The 22,995-nt window shown below is 36.3% G+C and overlaps 1 protein-coding gene across 1 annotated transcript in view; it reads left to right on the plus strand.

The window, feature by feature from the left end:
• Nucleotides 1-22,995, plus strand: part of LOC127975921 (tyrosine-protein kinase receptor-like) — a 52,106-nt gene that overhangs the window by 15,168 nt on the left and 13,943 nt on the right. The window contains exons 2-19 of the mRNA XM_052579980.1: nt 744-830; nt 2,186-2,335; nt 2,444-2,669; nt 4,944-5,083; nt 5,280-5,420; nt 7,312-7,461; nt 8,276-8,376; nt 8,895-9,055; nt 9,603-9,697; nt 10,681-10,761; nt 11,003-11,177; nt 15,668-15,818; nt 15,926-16,057; nt 16,337-16,493; nt 18,664-18,846; nt 21,186-21,284; nt 21,995-22,147; nt 22,245-22,358. Coding sequence (XP_052435940.1) covers nt 744-830; nt 2,186-2,335; nt 2,444-2,669; nt 4,944-5,083; nt 5,280-5,420; nt 7,312-7,461; nt 8,276-8,376; nt 8,895-9,055; nt 9,603-9,697; nt 10,681-10,761; nt 11,003-11,177; nt 15,668-15,818; nt 15,926-16,057; nt 16,337-16,493; nt 18,664-18,846; nt 21,186-21,284; nt 21,995-22,147; nt 22,245-22,358 — 2,496 coding nt within the window. The remainder of the gene's footprint in view (nt 1-743; nt 831-2,185; nt 2,336-2,443; nt 2,670-4,943; nt 5,084-5,279; nt 5,421-7,311; nt 7,462-8,275; nt 8,377-8,894; nt 9,056-9,602; nt 9,698-10,680; nt 10,762-11,002; nt 11,178-15,667; nt 15,819-15,925; nt 16,058-16,336; nt 16,494-18,663; nt 18,847-21,185; nt 21,285-21,994; nt 22,148-22,244; nt 22,359-22,995) is intronic.

The raw sequence follows: 22,995 nt of genomic DNA on the forward strand, positions 1-22,995 counted from the left end.
ATAACGAACCATTGCTGTGATAATGAACTATCATTAAATATTTTTGTTTTAATAATGGAACGGGCTGAGTTTTCCTTTTCTTTCTTTTGCTTTTCTATGGCAACCTCTCTAGATCTTGAAATAATAAAATGTCCTGCGGTAAAATGCCTAAAACCAAATGCTGACGATCTTCATGCCTGTTTATGGAAAATTATTATTTTTTCCCCTGCCACTATCTGCAAGAAGAAACATTGACATTTTATAATTTTTCTTTTAAAGTGCTGTTATAATAAATGACATAACTTGAAATGTGGCCTGACTTAGTCAAGTAAAAGTCGAATGCTTATCCGAAAAGTAACAGCTCTGTTGTTTTTGGGAGGCAAACTTTAGAGACTAAGGACTGAAGGAAGATGTTGTTTCAACTATGTCTTATGCAAAACAAGAAACTGTATATAATTTATAAGAAAAAAATCATTCAAATTAATCTGTTGCTAAATGTTTAATTTGATGTTTTATTCTATTAATTTATTTGACACATAACTATGTAGATATGTTAGGAATGTGTGCTGATTGTTAGAACACTGCATCTTGCTGTTCTAAATAAATGCTTCATTGATAAAACGTCATAAAGCTTCCTGGGTCTTCTTTGGCTACTAGCATAGAGATAATCAAGCCCAAATTATTTATTAAATCATCATGTCATAAAAGAACAAGGACTTTCTCTGATGGTGTGTTTGACCTGTATTCTTCTCGTCTCTCCTCAGTTGTCAGGAGCAGTTGTGCTCTTTTGGAAAGAGCAGCAGAAGATCCAGCGCATCCACATCCTCTCGACTCCAGTTCAGTAGAAGACAGTGAGTGTAAATCACTGATTATTTATTTGTTCCGTTTTCTTTCAACAGTTGTTTTGCAGTTGTTTTCTTCCTTTTTGTTTCACCGTATTTTTTCCTAAATGGAGTTTGTCACTTCAGTCACCACACTGTGCAGAGAAGAAACATTGATCTGGTTAAGTATTCCACCCAGGGCACTTCCCGAAGATGTTTCGGTCGAATGTCAGAGGGGCTTTTTGTGGTTTCCCTCATTGCGGTCTTTCTTCATCAATAGCCTTACATGATTCCAAAGACAACTTGTCTGTGTTTTTCCACTGGAATGCCTGATGACAAACAGAAAGCCCTCAAGATATTCCTTCTCTTGTCCAAACAGACATTATTTCATTTTATTAGAAAAGTTTAGCATTTTTGGACCTACTTTAGAGGAACAGGGAGCAAAAAAAAAACAGTTTAATTACATTCTCTTGAGGTCTTTCCAGTGTGATCCTACCACTGAACCCAATTTCTCCAGAATCTGTTTACAAACAGGGTTGCTTTATTCTTTCCCTTTTTAATTATTGACAGATAATATTTGAAAGGGCAATTTTAGGGAAATCATTGTATATGTATATATTATTACTACTTTTTTTCAGCAAGGAAGCAATAAATTGATCTGAAGTGACAGTATAATGCTACGGGAAAATATAAATTCTAATAAATGCTGTTAGTTTGAACTATGTATTTATCAAAGAATCCTAAAAAATCCTAAAAGTCTGTTTCCACAAAAATATTAAGCAGAACAACTGCTTTCATCATTGATAATAATAATAATGAAAAAAAATTACTAAATCAGCTCCAAATCAGCATGTTAGAAGGATTTTTGAACGATTTCCTGTGTTATTGTGAAATAAACAATAACATGAAGTGCATTAAACATTAAATTACTTCAAGGTTTCTCAAACTTGTTTTTGTAAAAGGAACAGCTGGGAGTTTACGAGTTTAATGAAAAGCTAATAATTAATGTTAAATGAAAACAAATAAAGGTGAAAATCAATCAAAATAAAATTTAACATTTTATTTGTTAATGTGCATGTCATGTGACCATAAACAATGGCGGGAAGCCAGGAACACACAAATGTGATACTTTATTATTAAAATGTGCTGTATTTTAAAATCTCAGGGGTACTTCAAATAAAATAGGTTAGGTAAAAGAGCATCAGATGACAAAAAAGGTGGTGAATTTATGAATTATTGCTGATAAATATGTATCAGTCTTTCTCTGTTTTGATTAGTACGTCTATAAAAAGCTGGTCCTGCATTTAAAGATTAAGTCATTATTTTTCCATTGCGTTTTGAGCCCCTTTAACCCCCTAATATAGTGTTACTTCATCCTTCCGCAGTTTCCTTCTGTGATTTCGAATCTCCATGTTCGTGGACGTTATCCAATCAGAGTGCTGGAGGGGACTGGAACGTCACATCACCACAGCAACACAGATCCAATGGGAGGGATGACCAGCTAAACAAAGATTATTCCACTGGAAAATTAGAAGGTATTGATAATAATTTCATTATAAAATAGCTGGTTGATTATTTTTTCAATGTATCAGTTGTCTCACTAATCACTGGCAGTCCAGTAAGAGTTTTCTATCTTCCAACAGGTCATTTTCTGTTACTAAAGCCCACCTCAACTCATTTCGCTGCTGGCAGATGTAGTTTCCACCTGACCAGTCCTGTAGTGCTCAGCAGTGGGCCACTGTGTCGTCTCCGTCTCGCTCGCTTCCAACCAGAACCACATACAGGAAACGTATCTGCCTTTGTGAAACACACCGACCACACCGTCATCAAACCAATAGCCCTTACAGTCAAAGAACAAGGAACTGGCAGGTGACAAATTTATATATATTTCATTAAGATATTATTACTGGGACCTTATTTGCCTACCACCTTTAAACCTGTCTTAATGACCATTGCCTGTCCATAGATGCATGTGTGAAGATTTCTTGTAGTTTATTGAACAAGTATGAAAAATATTGTTTAAACCTTCCATTTGTAAAGCTTATTCTGATTTTACAAAATGTATATACATATATATCACAGCAATATCTAAATATAATGGTAATGTAATGACAGATCTGATTGACAGATCATAAGATGGGAACATACTTTTGCAGTGCCTTTATTTGAAAGTAAATAAAAAAGAGCAATGACATATGCACTTTACTTTCGCACAGAATAGTATAAAGCAGCATTCTGTACCCACAAGAAATGAATGCCAACCAAAAGACTTTTCTTATGGAGATGTAGTTGGTATTGATTTTCTTATGCTAGGCACATCACGCAGAAGATGGATGAAAGCATTTAGTTTCTAAAAGTAAGACCTGATGTTTCTTTTGGCGTAATTGGTTCTGACAGATAGCTAGGAATAGATGGTGATGTAATGCAATTTGGAACGAGCCTGTATGATCATGACGTAGCTAATAAACTTTTACTTTCTGTATTTGGCTGTATGGATCTGAGCCTAATAGAAGTTACGCCATGGAGTGTGGTGTATTATACAAATCAGTCATATACTTAATAATACTATCCACCTCAGAGATCTGTGTATTGTACTGAATGCATTAGCTTTCCACTGTACTTAAGCTCCTGTACATTTAATGAAGCACTCTTACATGTAGCTGAGAGATTCGTATATTGTAATATGAGTTCCACAAAGCCTCTCTCTCGTAGTTATTTAGCTCAATATTCAGACACTACTAAACTGATCTTAGGTCAGTATACTCAAAGCAACTATGTGAAGAATAAAACAAAAATTAACCATAATAATTAAACTCAGTAATTTTTGACACATTTGTTGAAAAAGGTTTAATGTTAAGTTAATGTACATATTAATATAATACAATTCAATATGTAATACAATATTCTAGGAACGTTTTTTTATTATTTTTTTTTCCGGTTAAATAAATGTTCTGTAATAATGTTAGCACAATGCTGTGACATTGAGATATGGTGAGACATAGAATCAAATATGAGCTATATTCTGTATGCTTCTGAACATCGGTTAATTTTTGGTTGTGTAACGCCTGGTTGCCTGCACCACTGTGAGGCTTTAGAGGGCGTTCCTGTGTTTTGTGTTCTTGCCTGTTGTTCTGGTCATGGACTCCATTTCCCATCATGCTGTGCTTTCATTAGTGTCTACCTGGTTCAGCTGTGTTCCATTTCCTCTTTGGTCCAGTGTTTGTGTATTAAGCCCTGGTCTAATATTGTCTGTGTGAGTTGTTGATAAGTGTTATCTCCTGTGTTTCTTGTGATCCTTTCTCAGTCCTGTCATGTATTTTATATCTCTGTGGATTATCATTAAAGGGTCAAATGTGTGTAAATGAATTGCTTATAATAGGCAGGAGGGCCAATATTATTAGTCTAAAACTGGAGAGTTGCTCAGTTTAACAGAGCAGTGGACTGTGAATTTACAAGATTCATCAAATGATCTTTGAGGGGGTGCAGTAGGTTGTGTGCTCCTGTGGCCACGGAGTCCGGCCGACCAGGATTGCCACCATGCCACGGACTGATGATTGCAAGTCCAGTGGTCATCACCACTTCCATGCCACAGCCAGAGCCAATTCCCAAGATGGCTACCATGTTCCAGTCTGAGTCAGCATATGTAGGTCGCCATATCAAGGTCAGCTCCCAAGATAGCTACAGCCAGAGCCCCCATCTGCCAGAGCTGCTTCTTCACCTGCCAACTCATCTGCCAGAGGACTCCATTTCCCATCATGCTGTGTTTTCATTAGTGTCTACCTGGTTCAGATGTGTTCGATATCCTCTTTGGTCCTGTGTTTGTGTATTAAGCCCTGGTCTACTATTGTCGGTGTGAGTTGTTGATAAGTGTTATCTCCTGTGTTTCTTGTGATCCTTTCTGGGTTCCGTCATGTATTTTGGATGGATATCTCATGTATTATCATTAAAGGATCTTTAACTGCATTTGGATCCGCTGCCTGTTTGCCTACTTGTGCTCATTCATAACAGGTTGATTCTGACCTATGAACATTATAGAGTATATTTTGCCAGCAGAAGATTTCGACCTTGTATATCCATTATGTTTTGCATCCTTTGGGCTGATCTAAAATGATTGTTAAAAGCATTTCTTTTTGTGTTTCCCAGGCAGCAGTGGGAGGTGCTGGAGGCTGTTATTGGCCGCTTAGATGAGCCTTTTCATGTGACAGTGCAATACTCTTCCTGTAGCAGCCATGAAGTTGGATTTCTGGCATTTGATTCACTTGAGTTGAAGGATTGTGCCATGGGTAACGACTAGTTAATTATTCTCAAATAGTATCTAATTCAAATGTGTTGTATGTCTTACTTACATCTGTAGAGCATTTCTACTTTATCACAATGAATTTGCCTATTTTAGTATTTTACATTAAATTATTTAAATGGATGCACTAAACATTATTCGTCTATTCTTATGTGACACAAAATCTTTATGGTTTTCTACAGGTGATGATTATTTGGATTTGGGTTCAGACTGTGAGAAATACTCATCACTTCACTGTCGTTCTGGAGGCTGCATTGAGAAGCGAAGAGTGTGTGATTTTCATACTGACTGTCCTCAAGGGGAAGATGAGGGCTTAATATGCAGTGAGTAAAATTAAAGATTTTTAATATTTTATAATCCATGAAGATGCGTAGTTTCTGTTTACCAGGATGTCAGCAATTGTGAGCTCAACATTCAAAATCTGTTCCCTTTTCAAAGTTTAATGCAATCGGTGTTGTTCACTTCAGACCGCTCTTTAGTCTATAAAAAGACAGTATTTTGTTATTTTAAGTGTAGAGAACAGGCTGTGTCTCACCAATCCATTAATTCAGTTTATGATAATCAAAACATTTCTTTGAAAGGTGGCCTTTAAGCTCTAAATCCCTAAGATTTGTGAGATCAGTCTTGCCAATTTGCATTTCGTTGAGAGTGTTCAATTAAAGTATGAGCAGCAGTGTGACAGGGCGATATAAGAGGGTGCCGCTGACTAACTGGCTGGCTGTGTGTCACTCACATTAGCTGTATTAAATCTTAAAGCCGTGATCATTTTCTAATCCTTTCACTGGAGGCGTTGGATTAGCGAACCTGCTCTGTCAAAGCTTTTCACTGAGGAAAGAGCTGCATAAAATGCCTGAAATGCATGAGTGTTTGCTTTCCTCTAGGAAAACTATTTGCATATTTATTGATTTATTTAATCTCCATTAACATTTATACTATACTTAGCTGATTTATAATTATTGTTTGTGTACAAAGAACTTTGTTGATGGTCTATTTGGCACACAGCACTTACATTATAATCCAGTTCGATAAAAAAGGTGAGAACAAAGACTTGTAGAAGAAATCCATATTTACTGTTAAAATGTATTAAATATTTATTTGCTAAATAAATTGCATAAACATTCTTTTAATTATTATGGCATTAACAAAAGATCCATAAAAGGTTGATCAGCTACTCGTTTAGCATTTAAAAAAAAGCCCGTAACAACTATGTGATTATAAATGGTTCAAATTGCAATAAACAAAATTTTATTAATCATTTACAATTTGATTTTGTTCAGGTTTTATTATTTATTTAGCATCTTTTATAATTCATATTGTTATATATTGCTGTCATATCAACATTGGTAGTATAACTTTTTTTTGAGCAGCAAATCAACATATCAGATTGATTTCTGAAGGATTACTGTATGTGACTATAAAGACTGGAGTAAGTGATGCTGAAAATTCAGCTTTGCAATCACAGGAATAAATTAGCAAACCAAACTAGGTTTTCTTGTATTTTTGATCAAATAAATGCTGCCTTGGAGAAAATGATATTGTATACATTATACATATTGGCAAAAGTAATGCCGAAGTATGTAGAAGCATTCTAGCCTTATCTTGAATTGTAGACCAAGAATGTCCCCCCCCCCCCCCCCCCCGATATAGAATATGTGGAATGATATGTGGAAACTACTTTTGATATTATGTGATATCAAAAATAACTCTAACAACATCCTAATGAAGATGATCAAAGGAATATCAACTAAGCTTGTTAATTACATCCATGACATTATAAAGCTTGTCTTTTGTATAATGAACCTGTCAGTTAGTTAAATCTGTCCTAGCCTATACCTGATATCCAGAGACCATATTAAAACACGTTAGTTGGAGTCTTGTCATATCAGCTGTCATTTTAGGTAGTAATTATTTAAAGTGTAAAGCTAACTGAGGCACAATTTGCCTTATGGTGATTCATCTCTGTTAAAACCATACATTTGAAAATGCAATGAAAATGAAATTGGAATCATGTAATACTTGAATTGAATTGAAGCTTTGTTGATTTAGGCATCATAATGACACATTTAAGTGGACTTAATGGATACATAGAAGGAGAGAATGTAATATTTCTCTGATGAGCTGTTCAAGCTCTGCTAATCTTTGCTGACACAGTCTGTTGTATTTTGCGGAAACAGATTTATCAGACATTTCATAATTTGCTTAATGTCTTTGCAGACTCCTTACCTTTGGGCTCATACTGTTCATTTGAGTTGGGCTCATGTGGATGGTCAGTGGTTAATTCACCGTCATCTTGGAGACTAGTTAGTGGACTACAGCTGAATGAAGACTCAGATCTACTGGGGACAACTCTGCAAAACACTCAAGGTAAATGTGAAACCATCTTCTTTCAGTCATTGTATTGGTTACCCATCAGAGTTTCCATTCTCAAGACATCCAAATGTTAAAATGTTTTTAAAAGTGACAGTAAAAATGGTTTAAAATCACAGAAGATTTCTACTTCAAATAACGATGATGATGATTACAGTAATGGTTTCATGATTACATTAATAACAAAGTTTGTAATGTTAAAATGGAAAACAGATTTTCTCTCATTTGCTGTTTGATTAACATGAATGACAAACAACAGGAATATTAGACTGCTGTCACTTTAAGAGCTACCTGGATCCATATATTGTTACATGTCTTCTTTCCCATCTGTTTGCTTTCACTTAATGCCTAAATTACTGTGTTTATGAGGATACTTGTGAAAGACATCCATTTTAACACATACAAGTGTATGTTGAATCGTTCAAGGCCTAGAAAACTGGTTTTGCGCAGCTTGGCAATGAACAAGATGCGCATTAAATATCGCATGTGATTTATCTTGCAGTCCTAAAAAAGACATCCTTTAAATGTCTCTTCGCGATCACTTTAGTTATGAAATTCACCAGTGGGATTTTTTATGAAATGGGAAACAAAATGTTTGATGGGGAACTATTTTCATTATGTCTTAATAGCACCTGTGATTTTAACATGATAGAGAAATGCTACCTTTTTTAAAAAGCTTGTCTGCGCTTGGTTGGGAGACTTTAAAAGCCCATTTTTAAGATGATTTCCAGCCTTGCCTACTACGGTTCTTGACTTGTAAGCAAGCATATCAGAGCACTCTGAGCAGAATACTGATACTTTCTCGCCTCAGGGCACTTTCTTTTTTTAAGGGTCAGAGGTCGTGGTGATGAAGGTGAGGCATTGGTTCAAAGCCCAGCTCTCCCTTCAACTGTGTCCAATCAGGACTGTCAGGTAAGAGTTTATGATGACAGTCAAAGTCACAAAATGTGTTTGAAAGAAGTCTCTTATGCTCACCAAGGCTACGTTCATTTGATCTAAAATAGAGTAAAACTAGCAATGTAGTCAAACCTTTTTACAATTTAAAATATCTGTTTTCTATTTTAATGTTTACTTCAGTCTTCAGAATTTATTTGAAGTATAAATCTTTTGTAATATTGTCTTTTGATCGTTTTAATGCATCCTTGCTGAAAGCAACTTATTAGTAGAAGTGTATGTATGATTGTTCACATAAAATCGTGGTTTGTCTATGCCACAATATTTGGATTCTGAGACTTTATGGGCAGATTTCAAGTTAATTGTCCGTGAAAAATGAGGACACATTTCTACAGCTTCTCTACAAATAGCTTACACAGATTAACAACACATGCAGCCAAAGTTTCAATTTTACACTTGATTGTCCATGAATAAGATATTATTGTGGGACATCTGGTCTTGTAGCAGAATGCTCAACTGCAAATTTTTCTGTGTAGTTGCAGTTCTCTCTGTACCTGTGCGGGGATTTCAATGGAACAGTGCTCCTGTCAGTGGTGGAGAATGGAACGTCAGCTTCTCCACTGATTTGGGAGAGATCTGGACACTGGAAGGACGCTTGGCAAGAGATTGCTCTGCCGATTACAGTGATCTTAAAAGGGTGAGATGATTAGTTGGATGGTTAAACAGACAAAAAAATACTTTTATTAGTCCACAAGAGGAAATATGGGGTAAAGGGAGATCACCCCACCCCGCAAAATCATATAAAGAGACCATCCTGTCCCAGTACTGAGTTAAAAGGATCCCTTATCTGGCGAAAGGCATTGATCGTCTTGTGTGGAGGCGGTGTTTAGTCACACTTTTACATCATAAAGTGGCACATTTCACAGCCTGTCGTTTTGGCAGACTGGCTTCAATAAAAGTGTGTTGTTGTTTTTGTTTTTTTGGACTAATGAAATTAGAAAATTCTAAATAAAACATTTACTAAGTAAATGGGGAATCTCTGACAAAGAATATATCAAAACAGCAGTAAAGTAAAAAAAAAAAAATAAAAATTAAATACAAATTTTGGAGGAGACATATTCTTACCCTGTTTAGAATGGAATTGTTGACCTGCACTTGAATTAGGTTATTTCATTAAATGTCTAAATATACATTAATAAATCTGATTTCATTCTAAAAGAATTTGTGATTTGTTTTGAGCACAGCTTCCATCTTAAAGTGCAGGCCTTCTGGACTTCTGGATCTAAAGCTGACATTGCACTGGATGACATTTCATTGAGCGCAGCATGTTTTGACACAGGTAACCTTTCTGCCTCAAACATAAGTTTGCACCCAAACACTCAACAATAGGGCAGAATAATGGTTCTTTTGTTCATCCCTGGTGTAAAAGTTTATTGACCACACTGCAGACTCGCGATTGCATCCAAGCAATCAGTGATAGGGCGTTTTCAAAAATTTTCAGTATTTAGTAAGACAGACAGAAAATTTAAGATGTGATGCACACACATGATGTCTAACCGCTGTCTCCATTTAGCAGAGGGAGATGGTTCTTATCACGCAGTTGATATAGATTCTGCTTGATTAGTTTTGAAGGAAAAGAGAGCGATAAGAGGACCTCCTATCTCACAATCCGCAAATGTCGTAAAAATGCCAACAATAGTCTTTCTGCTTTTCTAACAAGCATTTACAGATCTTCAGAATCCAGTTTCTTGCCATGAACGGTTGACCGCAGGAGTTAACAAGCCCATTGATTGACATTCAAGACTTGTGAAAATAAAGATTTAGTATCCTCGTTAACTTTGTTTTCCAGGATCTGTGATTTTGAGAAATTCCTGAGCCATCTGTTCACAAAATATCATCTTTAGCTTTCTGTTTAGTCCTCCTGCTGTCATATTATCTTTGACACGGTCTGTCGTCTCTTAACACCTTTAAATCATATCCAATAAAAGCTAGTATTTAAACCCTGTTGAACGAATTAGTTTGGACCCATAATGGTCTAGGCTGGTTTATCCTGGCTTGTGCTGGTTCAGTGGCTTTCTAAATGGTAAACTAGCAAGAATCAGCTGTATCAACATCATTGTCGTAGTGGAGATGGTTGACTGAGGAAGCCATGCTGAATACGCTGGTTAAGATGTGTTTTAGTCAAACCAGCATTTAATACAATTCTGATCTAGGTAACCAAAAGTAAAAATGGCAAGTTCAAAAAAATAAAACTACACAGGGGTTGTAAGAGCCATATTTTCATTTGTGTTCCTTGTTTTCTTTCCATATCTGGTTTATAAGAACTAAATGAACTGCTTCTTGGACAAGGACTACTGCATGATTTAGACTCCTTCAGTCCTCTCCCAGAACCCTTAGCGTCAGGTATGCGTCCTTTCCTGTGCATTACACAAATACACTACTGTTCAAAAGATAGTAAGCTTGTAAAAAATGTCTTGTATGTTCACCAAATTTATTTGATCAGAAATACTACTTACACGGTAATACTGTGAAATATTATTATGATTTTAAATAACGAAATAAAATGCGAATTTAAAATGCAAATTAATTCCTGTGATGGCAAAACCAAAAGCTTTAAAACAAAACCAGGGTCTTTTATTTTCAGAGGCTTCCCTAATGACGTGGTGGTTTACGTCCTGTGGAGCAAGTGGACCTCTAGGCCCAACTCAAGCCCAGTGTGACAGTGCCTACCGCAACAGCAACGTCAGTGTGGTGGTGGGGAAGGAGGGCCATCTCAAAGGTGTTCAGATGTGGAGGGTTCCAGCTACCAATATGTACAAGTAAGTTCAGAAGCTTGAAATCATTCTGGTTTAGAGTTGTTCTTGGATTCAAAACGGGTACTATACAGGTACCTCATTGATTTGGTGGAGAAGTTGTTTGATACTGCCAACAGGGGATCTGTTGTCCAAATACCATGTAAAAGTGAATTTCGCATAATTGGTGCCCTTTAAGCTAGTTAATAAGTCAGGCTTAACCAGATTTCATCCTGTGATCACCCTATGCTTGCAACCAACATCCAAAATTAATACAATTTAAATGTATTTCTGTGAAATGTTTGGTGCACCTTCACGCTGGTTTCATGTCAGTGAAACTACATCGCCACTGCAGCTACAGAAAGTATTCACACTGGAAACATTTGTACAGCATCACTGCAGCAGCTCCACGGCTACATATTTCTTAGAAAGACAACTGTATATTTGTTTTAACAAGTTGGTTATTTATTAGGGTGTCCATATTTCAGTTTTCCAAAAAGAGGAAAGTGGGGCCAGATGGAGATGCAGATTACAAGCATTTAAGTAAAATGTAATTTATGCAGTATTTCATAACCTTTATAAGATCTGCTCCCTTTACACAGAGTGCGTGTGATCGCCAAATCAAAAGTGAAAGTGAACAGCGAGCACTCATTCATAAGAGATTTAAATACTCTGCATATTGATAGCCTGCATGAGCAGGCGGCAATAGTCAGAAATTCAGCAGGAGGGGGATTAAGAAAACAGTCCCACGCAGGGCTTTAATTTTAAAATGCACACAATGATTGGTGACTGTAGAAAGCAAAAGCTGAATCCTGGACATTTTGGGTGTTTTATTAATCCTGGCTGGATGCATTTATTCTTTTTAGGTCCAAATAGAGGATAGTCTTGAAAGTTTGTTAACATGGGGATTCACATATAAACACGGGGTCACATGTAAATAGAAAACCGCAAGGACAATCAAGAAAACAGCTCCGATCCTGTTGTTTCAGCCATACTTTGATATAGAACATGCTGTTTATAATGTTTTTTTTATTTTATAATACATCATACTTTCACCCAAACAAAATAATTAATAACAATTTTAAATTGGTAAGTCTTCTATACATATTTTTGATTCTTCAATTTCTTTTTGACATACTCCAAATCTTAATAAAATGCACTAGACGTGCTTATTCTGAACTCCTGCTTAATACTTATGTGTTGCTCCTGCTGCAGGTATGAATACACAATCTCTTTTAAAGGGGTAGTTCACCCAGAAATGAATATTCTGTAATGAATTACTCACCCTCATGTCGTTCCAAACCTGTAAGACCTTTGTACATCTTCAGAACACAAATTAAGATATTTTTGATGCATTCCAAGTACAGCCCGAAGCCATTTGTTTTGAGAATAATGGCTGGCTGATGAAGTTATTGGCTGGCTAGCCGGCTCAGCCAAAACCTAAATGGCTGCTGCAGCCGCCAAACTTTTCATAGCTGCAAATGGCTGAAGCTGCCACTTCATGTCTACAGATGTCTATGTTATAGTGATTAACTAGATCTCAATCTTTCCAAGCAATGCATGGCTTACACTATATTTCTACAAAATGCAATGCAATGTAATAAAGAAAACACCAGATTTTACTTTCACAACGTATGCGCATATTTATTTTGTAGTCTGTATGCTACTAAACATTTTCAAATAGCCTACAATGCATTTCACAATGCAAATTAGGCAATATCTAATTAAATATCTGCTAATTTGCATATATTTAAAAAAACGAAATCTGAGTATTGGATAAAGCCAGGTTAAAAATATTTTTTCATTGTGTTCACATATTAGATGGGAAAAATTACAGAGGTATTTATGGATATCTACTTTTGTTATCCTGTAAATCAGAATATACTGTCAATAGCCTTAAAAAATTATTTTCGCCATGTTTTTTGGAATAAAATGTTATATATATCAGGCTAGGAATAATATATTTACACATACCTCTGTAAATGTCTTCATAATATAACTAGGTACTACTGAAGTGGAGATTTCGGACTTTGAGTATGAGAGAAAGGTCATTTTGAGAAAACGGGCTTTAAAGATTTATCATCAGCCAATGAGATTGCGCATTCAGTCTTTTTACTTTCACGATTGTTTGCTGATAAAAAGGAAATGACCATATTTGGATCCAACAGGATTGCACAGAAGAGAGAGAGCTTCGTAACGGCGCATGTGATCAGCAGAGATCGCGGAGAAGTATGTTAAGAACGCAAACTTTTGTTGAATTTATGAGAAATCTACAGACGCAAACAGACGAAGTGTAGTAAAATAAAGTCCCAAATGTGTATTTTGGACTTTTTTTCACCAAAAGTCTGAAAGAGGACATGTAATTGAATTGAGAAGTGAGATCAAAATTACATTGCTTGCTTCTTTCCGCCATTTCACCTCAGTGCGAGAAAAAAAATGCATTGCTTCTTCTGTATGGAAAGCAATTTTAATTGGTCATCAATTCACTGTGAGTCTGTGTATCGTAGCAACGAGCACAAGACTGTGCTGTAATGAAACCAGTGGGAAAATAGATCTCGTGTATTGTTTATATATTTCGTGTGTGTATGTCTCTATGTGATAGAATTATTATTTGATGCAAATAATTTTAGCCGGCTCAGCCAAACTTTATTAAATGGCGGCTCAATTTGCCTTAGGAAATTATTGGCTGGCGGCGGCTGAAATTCTAAATGGCGCAAATGGCGGCGGCTTCGGGGTCTATTTCCAAGAGCTCTCTGATCCTCTCATAGACGGCAAGGATCCTTACATGATCAAGGCTCAGAAACGTAGCAAGGATATTGTTAAAATAATACATGTAACATCAGTGGTTCACCCGTAATTTTATAAAGTTAGGAGAATAATAAAATAATAATGACTTTATTCAACAATTCGTCTCCTCCGTGTCATCCTATAGTGCTATCTTGGAGAGTATCACATACGTGAACAACGTATGTATGTGGATACATTATTTACATTCAGATCAAAGCGTAAACAATGTAAACAGCGTATCCGCTCACACAGAAAAGCATAGATTGTTTACGAATGTGATACTCTCCAAAATGGCGCAGGGAGGAGACAAATTGTTGAATAAAGTTATTTTCGTTTTTTTTTGTGCACAAAAATTATTCTGGTAGCTTTGTAAAATTACAGTTGAACCACTGATGTCACATGGGTTATTTTAACAATCTTTCTACGTTTCTGAGCCTTGATCATGATAGTAACCTTGCTGTCTATGGGAGTGTCAGAGAGCTCTCAGAATGCATAAAAAATATCTTAATTTGTGTTTCGATGAGGACTGGAGGTCTTTTCAATTTTGGATTTTCAATTTTGTGTGAACTATCCCTTTAACGTGCATGCCAAACAAATAAGCACTGCTCACAGGCCACTCACGCTTGAGGTGTGAAACGGCCTTAGACTAGTTTTCACTTGTGCTTTCTCAACATAATCTTTGTAGTCTCAAAAGCAAAGATTCTCCCCTCAAAATCCAGTTGCGAGGAGGTACGTCAATACCAGGTGTAAACAGTTCATTACTTTCTTCCTGTGTCTCATCTCTCTCTTTTCCTCTCATTCATTTTTTTATAAGGGCAGAGAGAGGCATGACTCATTGGTTGTAGGCACAGATAAATCTCTTCCTGTACTCTACTTAATCTGGCCCCTGTGTAGTCAAGCCTTTGAACTGATTTACAGTGATTATAGAGGCTAGTCATGGGAGCTCATTAAAAACAACTCCCCAAACTGTCTGTGAAGAAGGGCATGCAGGAGAGGTGCAGGAGACAGGAAAACATGCCAGATAACTATCAGATGAACTTATACAACACTATGTTGTGCTTTTCTTGCATTCAGGGTGCCAGACTGAAATATAGAGATCAGACCCAGGCTATCCTTCATTCGAAAACTGAATTATTTTATATTGTATCCTTTTGTTTTGGTGCCCTAAGCACTGACTGGCTTTAATAACAACAACAACAACAACAACAAAAATATTATATTTGCCTTGAGATAGGAAGTTGTATCTTGTTTGGGAATTAAAGTCTTTCCTTTTACATTTTAGGATTAATTAAGGTTGTATATTCGGTATATTAAAATGAGAGTATAATCACAACTCACTTATGGCTTAATAGTTTACTATGCTATTGTCGTATTAATAGTATATATTAATACAGGGATTTTCTAATTTTGTGATGCCAAGGACTCTGGAGTATGATGATCCTGCTGTTAGTAACCCCCTTTCTAACATATTAAGGCAGCTGTATTTTAATGTATAAAGACTCGTTAATACTTTATTATATTAATAAAATTAAGCATGATATTAAGAAAACATGTTGTTTCCAAATTAAAATAATTTGCTATAGCCTAATATTGACAGTGTACTACAGTGAATGCAAATGATTGAAATATTTGCACCTTGGTCCTTCAGAAATGACATTTCGTTCTTTTGTATACTGTGTATGTGGAAGAATGACAATAAAGCAAAGTTGAAGCTGAAGTTGATTTTCCAGGATTTCAGCTTATGGAGCCGCAGGAGGCAAAGGAGCAAAAAACCATAACAAACGGTCACATGGAGTCATCATCTCAGCTATCTTCCCACTGGAGAAAGGTGACATACTCTACATCCTAATTGGACACCAAGGAGAAGACGCATGTCCAGGAGTGAGTGAAGCAGAAACTCAGACTTGGCCATTGGGTTGCCATGATATATGCAATGTATTTATGTATAGCTCCCTGTTTACATCTCTATTGTATTCAAATATTCACAGAGGAACCCCCTGACCCATAAAATCTGTCTTGGGGAGTCTTCTGTGATAGAAGATGGTTTCGACAGCGATGGTTCAGGCTTAAAGAGGGCAGGGGGCGGAGGTGGTGGTGGAGGAGCCACATATGTTTATCGGGTAAGATCTTTCTTTTCTTCCCATTCTCATGTCTCAGACAAATCTTTAAAAATATCCATCATAGCCTTGTGAGTGCCCTTAAGGGGAACCATGTGGACAGCAGTCGTCGCCTGATAGTGTCAGTCTAGACAAGCATTTTTGAGACATCCTGAAATAATTTGGGGTCGTCTGAATTGGAATACAGATGGAAGTGAAGGCTTGTCTGGAATCATGGGATGCTTTCTTTTTTACTTGATTGAAAAGTACGTCTAATGTTGTTTTTGGGATGCACGGGGGCAGATGGAGAACGGGGAACCAGTGCCTTTGCTGATTGCAGCAGGAGGAGGAGGAAAGGCCTACCTAGAAGACCCTGAGAGCAGCCTGGACCAGATTTTCCTGGAACAATACGAGAATGACACCTCCGCCCCTGGTGTCAATGGCAAATCCGGAGCAGCAGGTACTCTACCAATGACAAAAATATATATTATGTTATTTTTTAATGATATATTATTTCATGGCTCAAAATTAATTCAGTTGATTAGTTCAACAGTGATAAGTTCTTTCAATTAACTCTTTTAAAATAATGTTAACTACACTGAAGTTAAGCTATAGCTGAAATTGTGTCTCATTTATTGAGCCACTTAAAGGGGCAACATCTTTTTAAAGAGGTCATAAGACACGATCTCGTGTTCTCTTCGGAGTGTTACAAGCTGTTATGTGCATATATAAGATCTGTAAAGTTCCACAGATTAAAGTCTTAAACCCAAAGATATATTCTTTCTAAAAATTATTCAACCCCCTTTGTGCAGAATCTTTTATTACTCTTTAAAATCACCAATAAACGCAGTCTGTAAGTGTTTAGAAGCTTCTGTCACCTCTCTACTACAGTTTTGGCCCATTCCACACCTGAAAAAGCTTTCAGATCACTGATAATCTTTGGTTTTCACATTGCCACTGCTTTCTTCAAATTCAACCACATATTTGAAATGAGAATTAAGCCTTGAGACTGAACAGGTCACTCAAGTACATTCTATGACTGATCCCTGAACCAAGCAGTAGTAGATTTGGATGTGTACTTTGGTATGACTGGCCTGCAGGAAAGTCCATTGATCATCAGCTTCAGTCTTTGCACCAAAGGCATCACAATTCTTGTCAAAATGGCCTGACAATTTAAAGAATCCATGATGTCCTTCATACAGTCATGATTTCCACTTCCTTCTACAGTAAAGAAACCCCATGATAGGACTGATCCACCTCCAAGTTTGAGGATGGAGATGGCTTTCTTCTGCTTATGAGCTTTGCCTTTTTTTGCAGCAGACAAACCGCTGATCCATGGGTCCAAAAAGTTCCAGTTTGGTCACATCACTCCATAAAACATTCCTCCAGAGCTCCACAGGTCTACACAAATGAATTTTATCAAGTTCAAGTTGGCTTTTTGTTCTTCTTGATAAAGAGTGGTATTTATCAAGATGTCTCAACATGAAGGCAATACTTGTCTAGTGTTCTTCTTACACGCTGCATTGAAATGGTTTTCCTCCTTCCATCGGGTCATCTTGCAAGTCTTTGCAAGTCTCAGTTGCTCTGATTAAACATTTTATGATATTGTGCTTTTTCTTCCACACCCTCAAAGGTTTTCTGGTAAAACTTTAAGCTAAGAAATAAGGCTGAGAGCTGTGTCTCTAGGAACCTTTAATGTCTTGGAAATAATCATATAGCCTTAGCCTTTCTAAAGTAATACAACATTTCTTCTCTTTTGCTTTTGTGAGATCTCTGTTGAAATTTTTGCTACTCAACTTCAATACATGCATGGGCTAACTGTATGTGTAACGGCTCAAGCTAATTCTGTTTTTAATAGAGTTTCTAAAGGCTTAATTGTGTTTTGAGACTGTTTTATTCCAAAACATGTAAATAAGTGATTTACAAACAGCAATGTTGAATAGGGGTTGAATAATTATGACATAGCAGTATTATTAAAAAATCTTATAACTCAAATATATTACATTATATATTGACAATATCACTTTTAATATGCCAGTGAACTGTAATAGATGCAAGTTTTATTATATCCTGGATCTTCAGAAAAGCTTGTATTTGTAAAGTACTGCAGTCTCTAGGGGGTTGAATAATTTTGAACTGTATGATATTGAAATTACTTTCTTTGAATGCTAACAGTTACTCTGTGGTTTAGATTTGAACAAAGGACAAGTATGCCTATAATTCCAGCGAATTCTTGCTATTCCCAAATTTATGAGTGTTGTATGGGCTCTCTAACTTCATTAACCACCTACCAGCTTTTTCACAACAGCACAATAGTGTCAGTTCAGCCATCGGGATCACATTATCTTATGACAGTCCTGTAAGTCATGAAGTAAGAGTTGTGGGATTTGGCATCTGGAGGATACTTTTTTTATGCAGAACTGTCATATGTAAGCAGTTCTGGGCTCTCACTTAATAGACATATGTGTCTGCTAAAAAAGTAGAAGAGCGGACAATGAGTAATAATTAGTATCTGTAAGTTTGCTGTATTTTGCCTCCTCAGACCAAAGGAATTTCTCTGTGGAACAGTTTTAAACTAAGATGCCCAGCACTGAGTAAACATGTCTGTTTTTCTGTGTGTGTGTGTTTAGGTGGAGGAGGTGGATGGAGCGACCTGTCTTTTCTCGCCTGGGCAGGGAAATCTCTTGTGGAAGGAGGTCAAGGAGGCTCATCCTGTCCTGAGGCTTTGTCAGTGCTGGGGTGGGCTACATTTGGAGGGTTTGGGGGAGGTGGGGGCGCTTGCACTGCTGGAGGCGGTGGTGGAGGATACAGAGGTGAATAATAGATTAAAAACAATTGCAAATATGTCACAATCACAACCAGAAACTTGCTGAGGCTGCATTTATATGATCAAAAAATAAAAAAAAATTCTAACGTATTATAACATTCACCCATTATTCATCCTCATGTCGTTCCAAACTTGTAAGAGCTTCGTTCATCTTCAGAACACAAATTAAGATATTTTTGATATAAATCTAGAGCTCTCTGATCCTCCCATAGACGGCAAGGTTACTACCACGATCAAGGTCCAGAAACGTAGCAAGGACATCAGTAAAACAGTCCATGTGACATCAGGGGTTCAACCGCAATTTTACGAAGCTACAAAAAAAAGCTTTTTGATAAAAATAATGGAGAAATAATGACTTTATTCAACAATTCTTCTCCTCCTCATCCCTGATGCTGTGGCGTGCCGCCATTATCGAGATAGTATCACAACAAGGAAGAAAAGTCTTTATTTTTGTTTCCTCTGTGCTCTAAAAGCATTCTGTTAGCCTCGTAAAATCATGGCTGAAGTCACATGGACTATTATACTGATGTCCAGTGGCGATTCTAGGATTTTCTTTTTAGGGGGGCTCAACCGCCAATAAGGGTATGATTAAAAAAAATATTATTTGACTATTAGAGTAGGGTTGTAAACTACTAACCTTATTGCAATCCACTATTCACTATTCCATTGTATTCCCTGTATTTCATATATGGGAGTAGGAGTACTGACTGAGCCATATACAACACTGAAAAAATTTTTGAAAAATTTAGATGTGACCAGTCACTAGCAAATTTTGAGTTGGGAATATAGATTTTTTTTTTTACAATGAAGACTTCCTGATTCATTATTAGGACATTCATGTTTATTCTTTGATGATACCACTGGTTTTTCTTATGATATGTACGTGGAAATTGGCAGACAATTAAAACAACATAAAGGTTGAATGACTGCAATGAGTCTTAGGAACACAGTGGTATTGTGTGAGATTGGCTGTCTACGTTCTACTCTCACCTGACTGTTGGAAAAAAATTTGTATAGCCATCTACAATGAAATATAATTATTACTTTTTTTTTTTCTTTTTTTTATTTTTTTTTTAGCTTTTTAGCCTTTATAATCAACAATATGATTGGTTATACATCAAGTCACCCCCTGAAAATGTATTTCATTCAAATCAAATCAAATCAAAGTAACCAGCTAATATTCATTAAGAATATAGACAAAGCATGTATTAATGTAATTGTCTATTGGCAACATGTTTAATCTGTTCTATATTTATTTCAATTTATAAAAAATAACAACTGGAATGATAAATTTGCCACTTCTATAAATCAATTACTTAAATCAAAAATCTCTTTACTCTACTCTAACTCTAATATAAGTATCATGATACACTAATTATTCATCATTACAAAATTATATTTAATAATACAAAACAAAATGACTCCACATAATGTTTCTCTTTCGGTGCCATTTAGTGCTTTCAGACAATGATGTGTATCGTTAATCATTTCTGGGCATGGCTGCATAATGAAATGCCGTAATGCACAATAATATGTTTTAAATTTTAAAAAGTAAATTAAAATATATCTTGATCGTTTTCTAAAGTATGTTTTCATGGGTGTTAATCGCTTCATTTTGTTGGAAGATAAAACAACTATCACAATGTGATAAGGGCTGAAGGTGAACACAGCGAAGACGTATTGGCATTGGATGAGAAACCGAACTGTGTATTGGTCCAGTAACATTACTGTATGTAAACTGCCATTACAAGAACTGCACCGATGCAGATGTCGTATCATAGCAATCTATCAATAAATGCACACACACACACACACACACACACACCTTGTACTCTCTGATGTTCGCTCTGCTCGGTTCGTGAATCCATGCAGACTCAGATCAGGGGAAGATCCGAAACTTGCCGCAGCTTGCCGCCGTTTCATAATGACCAGTACATTGCATTATGCTGTAGAATTTGTATATCTTTTTATTTATAGATTTTTTCTGCAAAAGCAAAATATCTTGGTGTTGTAATGGAAGACACATGAGAAGCTTAACACTACAAGGTTTAGATTGTAGTTCAAATGCTCTGTTCATAGTAATTATTGACCCCTTGCTGTGAGTTTTTACTGAAACACACTTTAAAACAAAGATCTGTTGTTAGTTATCACAAAGAATGACTTGCTTTGCGAGGCAGATGTTTCATTTAAAAAGATTAGTGTCCAGCCGTTGTTAAATCATCACATGTGCATTTGCAGCCCAAGTCTTTTTTTCCCCAATGTGGATGGTTTGTTTTAATGACAATTTTTATATATTTTTTTTATTCTGATGTCACCTTTGCCCAGGCGGTGATGCACCCCTTCTTGATGGCATCACAGCAGATGGACATGACGGCGTCTCTTTTGTTCACCCCATGGGAAAGATATTTCTACATCCACTTGCAGGTCAGGCTTTATCTAATCCAGACTATCTATACTGATGTACAGAATGATAGTCTTAAAAAAAAAAAAAAAAAAGATCATAAAAAACCTGTTCACATGCATTTAGTTTTATTACACACATCCAGAAAACAGTCACTAAACTTGCAGATTATAACATTTCTAAGCAGAACTGTATTTACATAGATGTATACACAGACACACTCATGTCACCTAGAAAATATCTGAAATAAATCCTCCAATTGTTTTACTGTTTTGCAATACACCCAATATGCACTAGCACTGATTTCTTTCTCATCGAGGTTGGCTGTATTGAGAAAACGGGCCACGCACACATCTACTCTGATTCAGTAATAAACATGAAACTCGTGGTAAATAATAGAAGACCTTATGTGACTTAATGAAGTTGGCGCCACTGTTTATTACTGCAAGTGTGTTTTGAGTTAAAGGGCCAGAAAAGGCCAAGCACAAAGTTTTGACATTACTTCATGTTAATTTTCATTTAACAAGTCATTAACAAAATTATGTAGCATATATATATATATATATATATATATATATATATATATATATATATATATATATATATATATATATATATATATATATATATATATATATATATATATATATATTTATATTTTAATCCAGGAAGACACCCTAGACTGAAGCACTGGAGTTTTGTGGGAGTACTGATGTATTTGTATGTGTTCTAGCTATGGAGAGTCATGGGGAGGCTGAGATCGAGGTGTATCTAAACTGCAGCCACTGTCAGACCCAGAGTTGTAAGAGAAATGAAGATACCAGACTCATCCTCTGCCTGTGCGACAGCGCCGAGGTTCTTGCATCAGACAACGTCACCTGCCTAGGTACCTAAACAGCCGGTGTCCATTTGCCCTTTAAAATTTGTCTATAAAAGCCTGTTGGAAATATTTCTACTTCACCACTTCCTCTGTCATCTTCCAGTTGTCCCACTGGGCTCTCTGGCAGACGGACCCCCATCTCTGATATTTATCCTGGCAGTGATTGCGTCCACAGTAGTCACGGGTGTCGTTCTGACCTGTGCCAGCCTCACGCTCAGTAAGAGACTCTTCCAGTTCTGTGTCAATTCTGTGCCCTCCACATTCCATCGTCTCTGACATGCTTCTTCTATCTCCCTATGATGTTCCAGGACATCATTTGTCTTGTTAAATTCATTTAATTGAAGAGCAAATTCAGGGGAGTTCAACATCAGTGCTTTTAGAGCTGGTAGGAACAGTAATTATTAGGAAGAGTGGAAAATATAACTAGGTTTTTTTCATACCCACCAATTAATTTTGAAAGTACAAAAAATAACTTAAAACATTGGAGCCACTGGGCATTAGTGTTCCATCATTTAAAAATCAAAAAGAAGTTGCTTACTAAATGTGACATGAACAAAGCTGTGACACCAGGGACGATTATGTGGCCAAATTTCATACAGCACTTAAATACAGTGGGAAAGGGCACATGTAACCGTGTATATGTATGTACTTTAATCATAAAAAAAAAACATTAATTCACCAAATGTTACAGTAAAGACATTTAAATGCAATTAAATACTGTTCATTTGAACTTTGTTCATTAAAGAATGCTGAAAAAAAACAATTTTTTTTTACATAAATATGACGCTTCACAACTGTTTTAACACTAATAATTGTTCTGACACCAGAAGTTGTGAGAAATATTGCAAAGCAGC

This window comes from Carassius gibelio, chromosome B17 (genome assembly GCF_023724105.1).
Source record: "Carassius gibelio isolate Cgi1373 ecotype wild population from Czech Republic chromosome B17, carGib1.2-hapl.c, whole genome shotgun sequence".
NCBI lineage: Eukaryota > Metazoa > Chordata > Actinopteri > Cypriniformes > Cyprinidae > Carassius > Carassius gibelio.